The sequence below is a fragment of the Staurois parvus genome, unplaced genomic scaffold (assembly GCF_062004578.1).
Source record: "Staurois parvus isolate SC_StPar_1 unplaced genomic scaffold, SC_StPar_1.0 ptg002082l, whole genome shotgun sequence".
NCBI lineage: Eukaryota > Metazoa > Chordata > Amphibia > Anura > Ranidae > Staurois > Staurois parvus.
The window spans coordinates 15,001-20,000 of NW_028319878.1; the positions used below are offsets into that span (position 1 = coordinate 15,001).

General features: G+C 50.1%; 1 protein-coding gene across 1 annotated transcript in view; it reads left to right on the top strand.

Moving 5' to 3' along the window:
• Positions 1-5,000, top strand: part of DEF8 (differentially expressed in FDCP 8 homolog) — a 32,448-nt gene that overhangs the window by 14,716 nt on the left and 12,732 nt on the right. The window contains exons 6-7 of the mRNA XM_089664868.1: positions 1,681-1,794; positions 3,946-4,026. Coding sequence (XP_089520994.1) covers positions 1,681-1,794; positions 3,946-4,026 — 195 coding nt within the window. The remainder of the gene's footprint in view (positions 1-1,680; positions 1,795-3,945; positions 4,027-5,000) is intronic.

The following is a 5,000-nucleotide window of genomic DNA, read 5'->3' on the forward strand; positions in this document are numbered from 1 at the left end:
GGAACTACATGTCCCAGGAGGCATTGTAAGCCTGGAAGTTAGTTATGGCTCCCAGAAGCAGAGGCATGATTCTGCAACATGTGGAAGGCCAAGGGTTGCCTCTATTCCTGCTCTAAAGGCTCCACACATCCAGGTATGGAGCAAATCTGCTCCATCCCACAATGCAGTGCTTGGTGACCATCACTGGGCATTTCTTTAAAGTGAACCTGTTCTCTTCCCTTGCAGGAGAAGCTCTGTGTAAGGGCTCGTTCACACTTCACTCATTTCTAACTCTTGCCAACACCCCCTATAGCGTTTGAGGAGCGTCACCATAGACTTGAATGGGAGGCTTCAACTCCTCCTGACTGGACATGAGGTGTCAGTTTTGCCGCGACACAAACGCTTCAGTGTGAACAGCTCTGTGTGCTGCCATGTGTAGGATTTTCATAGGCGTTTGAGGAGCGTTAAATACACTTTCCTAACACCTGCTAACAAAGCTAATGTGACCTGAGCCTTCCTTCTAAGTTTAGACTTGGAGCCTACATAGGGTAGAGGACTATCTCCCCACCAGCATGTGACAGCGATAGGTGCCGGAGTCTCCATCGCCAACCAGCATTGCGTTTACATGCGAGCAAGGGGAGTGAGTCACATGGTCCACATACCCAGAAGTACCAGATATTTCCATGCTTCCAGGGGTCACTGGAGCCATTGGGTGGAGAAAGGTGAGGGGCAGACAGGGACAGTGGTTTCCACTGCATGCCCCAGCATAGGTTTGCTTTATGGGGATCATCTGATTGGTCTCTAAGGGAAAAATGGAGGGACCAGGAGAAGTTCCTGTACAGGGGGAAAATGGAGGGACCAGGAGAAGATCCTGTACAGGGGAAAAATGGAGGGACCAGGAGAAGATCCTGTACAGGGGAAAAATGGAGAGACCAGGAGAAGATCCTGTACAGGGGAAAAATGGAGAGACCAGGAGAAGATCCTGTACAGGGGGGAAAATGGAGGGACCAGGAGAAGATCCTGTACAGGGGAAAAATGGAGAGACCAGGAGAAGATCCTGTACAGGGGGAAAATGGAGAGACCAGGAGAAGATCCTGTACAGGGGGGAAAATGGAGGGACCAGGAGAAGATCCTGTACAGGGGGAAAATGGAGAGACCAGGAGAAGATCCTGTACAGGGGGGAAAATGGAGGGACCAGGAGAAGATCCTGTACAGGGGAAAAATGGAGAGACCAGGAGAAGATCCTGTACAGGGGAAAAATGGAGAGACCAGGAGAAGATCCTGTACAGGGGAAAAATGGAGGGACCAGGAGAAGATCCTGTACAGGAATTACTCTGGCAACCAAAAGAGGTAAAAGGTTCTTCTAGCCGTGAGGCATTGTAAGCCTGGAAGTCACAATTATGGCTTCCAGAAGCAGAGGCATGATTATGGAACAGGTGGAAAGCCAAGGGTTGGCCATTCTTGCTCTAAAGAAGATCCTGTGTAGGAATTCCTCTGGCAACCAAAAGAAGTAGAAGGTTCCAGATGGAGAACAATGGGGTTATGGGTGGCATAAATGGTAAAAGTCCTAATAATGGTAACCAATGTACTCCAAGGCCAGGCCCAGATCTAGATGGAATGTTCTAGGCTCTCCTAGATGAGATGTATTTCCTCTTACCTGTAGATTCTGCTACCACTACAAAGTGTCCTCCTCACCCCCAGGTGTCGCGGTGCAGTATGCGGTACCTCGCTCTGATGGTGAACCGGCCGGTGCTGAAGCTGCGGGATATTAACCCTTTACTATTTAACTATGTGGAGGAACTGGTGGAGATCCGGGTAAGTCACACCTTAAATGTTGGGTGACAGGTTGGTGAGGTAGAAGAGAATGCCAGGACTAGAAACTTTGCATCCGTGTTTGAAGACTGGAGCCTGATCGGGTATTTAATAGTAAAGGGGGTTTGGCTTAGGCCTCTGCTCCCATCCAGCTCATTCCTATCATCACCAATGGCATGGAAACCATCATCCCTGGGGGTCAGAGAAATCATGGATTCCTGTGTTCCAATCCCCTCCATATCATGTGATTCCGGTCTTCCAATCCCCTCCATATCACGTGATTCAGATGTTCCAATCCCCTCCAAATCATGGATTCTGGTGTTCCAACCCCCTCCATATCATGTGATTCGGGTGTTCCAATCCCCTCCCAATCATGTGATTCGGGTGTTCCAATCCCCTCCCAATCATGTGATTCGGGTGTTCCAATCCCCTCCCAATCATGTGATTCGGGTGTTCCAATCCCCTCCCAATCATGTGATTCGGGTGTTCCAATCCCCTCCCAATCATGTGATTCGGGTGTTCCAATCCCCTCCCAATCATGTGATTCGGGTGTTCCAATCCCCTCCCAATCATGTGATTCGGGTGTTCCAATCCCCTCCCAATCATGTGATTCGGGTGTTCCAATCCCCTCCCAATCATGTGATTCGGGTGTCCCAATCCCCTCCATATCATGTGACTCAGGTGCTCCAATCCCCTCCATATCATCTGATTCAGGTGTTCCAATCCCCTCCATATCATGTGATTTCAGGTGTTCCAATCCCCTCCATATCATGTGATCCAGGTGTTCCAATCCCCTCCCAATCATGTGATTTAGGTGTTCCAATCCCCTCCATATCATGTGATTTAGGTGTTCCAATCCCCTCCATATCATCTGATTCAGGTGTTCCAATCCCCTCCCAATCATGTGATTTAGGTGTTCCAATCCCCTCCATATCATGTGATTCAGGTGTTCCAATCCCCTCCCAATCATGTGATTCAGGTGTTCCAATCCCCTCCATGGACACAGGTGTATACAATCAAGCCCCTAGGCATGCAGACGGCTTCTACAAACATTGGTGAAAGAATGGGTCGCTCTCAGGAGCTCAGTGACTCCAAGCGTGGTCCCGTGATAGGTGGTCATCTGGGCAATAAGTCCATCCGTGACATTTCTACGATACCAACCATATAATTTTTCAAATAACTTCTAAAAATATGAATTGATTCAGAATAATGAATTTACGAAACCGATCCGAATATACAAAACTAATTCTAAAAACAAATGATTATAACATAACAATTATGATGAAACAAAACCCGAGCATGCGCACTCCGCACCCGCTGCTCCCTGTGTCTATTCACACAGAGCCGCTGCTCAGCACCCTCCCCCCCTCTTCTCATTGGCTCACTGGCTGTGATTAATAGCAGTGGGAGCCTATGGCTCCTACTGCTGTCTCAGCCAATGAGTAGAGGAAGTCCCGGGATACCTGAGACTAGTGCACATCGGTGTATCGAGAGGGGGCTTAGGTGAGTATTAGGGGGGCCGGGGGGCCTTTACAACTGCTCTAAGTTCACATTTAAAGATTTAACATTCACTTTTTCCATGGAGATCCCTTTCACATGTATAACAAAAACATACAAACATAAAAGCTCTTCTTCGGGCAGCCGGCTTCCAGGTTTTGCTCGCCGGCTGATTTTATTGGCCGGGCGGGGATGCCGTCACTCCTGTGCATGTGCCGTCACTCCTGTGCATGTGCCGTCACTCCTGTGCATGTGCCGTCACTCCTGTGCATGTGCCGTCACTCCTGTGCATGTGCCGTCACTCCTGTGCAGGGGCGCAGTCAGCTTTGGCATTGCTGAATTTTCACACTGCGCGGAGTGTGCGTAGCTCGTTGTAAAAGGGCAAACTGGCGGGTAGGCAACTTTTTTTTTTTTTCTAAACAAATCTGTTTTACACTTCCATGCAGAAGGGACAACGCAGCCACCTCTGCATGAGAAATCCTGCCTGTCCTCCCATTTTTCTTTGCTACCATAAGGTTCCTTTTTAAATGCTTCTCAGAGACACAAAATTGAGTCCCATTCATTTCTTCCACCCCGGGGGCTGTGACTATTTGCAGATTCTGCGGACAGAGTTTCTGCTGAATCAGTTTTATATTTATTCTTGTCTTCATTCAACAGAAACTGCGCCAGGATATCCTGCTCATGAAGCCGTACTTTATCACTTGCAAGGAAGCCATGGAGGCCCGGCTGCTGCTACAGGTCAGGAAGGGTCCGTACTGTAAGTGGATAGCAGTGCTGGGGTCCTGGGTTCAAGTTCCACAGGGGATGATGTCTGCATGGAGTTTGTTTATTCCTGTGTCTGGAGGGGGGAGTTTATTTACTACAATCGAAGAATATAAAGCTAGCTTGAAAAAGATAAACAAATGCCAACAGCCAATTGTAATAATTTGTTATGCATCCTTTTCTCTCAGAGCTTCCCAGCTTATAAATATTGTATTCTCTCCCTGTCCAATGTGAGTGTCGGGCTGAGTGTCGGGCTGAGTGTCGGGCTGAGTGTCGGGCTGAGTGTCGGGCTGAGTGTCGGGCTGAGTGTCGGGCTGAGTGTCGGGCTGAGTGTCGGGCTGAGTGTCGGCTTGTGTCGCCGTGTCCTGCCTTCGCTCAGTGCTAATAATGACACTCAGAATGCTGTCATATAACAGGAGCCGTGTGGATCACATGAAAGGGAAGAAAAGGCTTTGTTAATTGACCCCCATCTTCAGCAGCCCAGCGAGGTTGTTTAGTGTCATCTCTAAGCCTAGGCAGTGAGGGCAGGCCACTCTTCCTGGGGGGGGCAGCCTTCCTGGGGGGGTGGCAGTTTTTCTAGGGGGCGCCAGCCTTCCTGGGGGGGGGGCAGTTTTCCTAGGGGGGGCCAGCCTTCCTGGGGGGGACAGTTTTCCTAGGAGGTGCCAGTCTTCCTGGGGGGGACAGTTTTCCTAGGAGGCGCCAGTCTTCCTGGGGGGGGCAGTTTTCCTAGGGGGGGCCAGCCTTCTTGGGGGGGGGTAGTTTTCCTAGGGGGCGTCAGCCTTCCTGGGGGGGCAGTTTTCCTAGGGGGGGCCAGCCTTCCTGGGGGGGGGGGGCGGCAGTTTTCCTAGGGGGGGTAGCCTCCCTAGTGGCCAGCCCATGGACATGACCTTGTATTCTCTTCCTGTCAGATTGTAAATAGCAGCGCACACATCTGTCCCTTAGAACTAAGG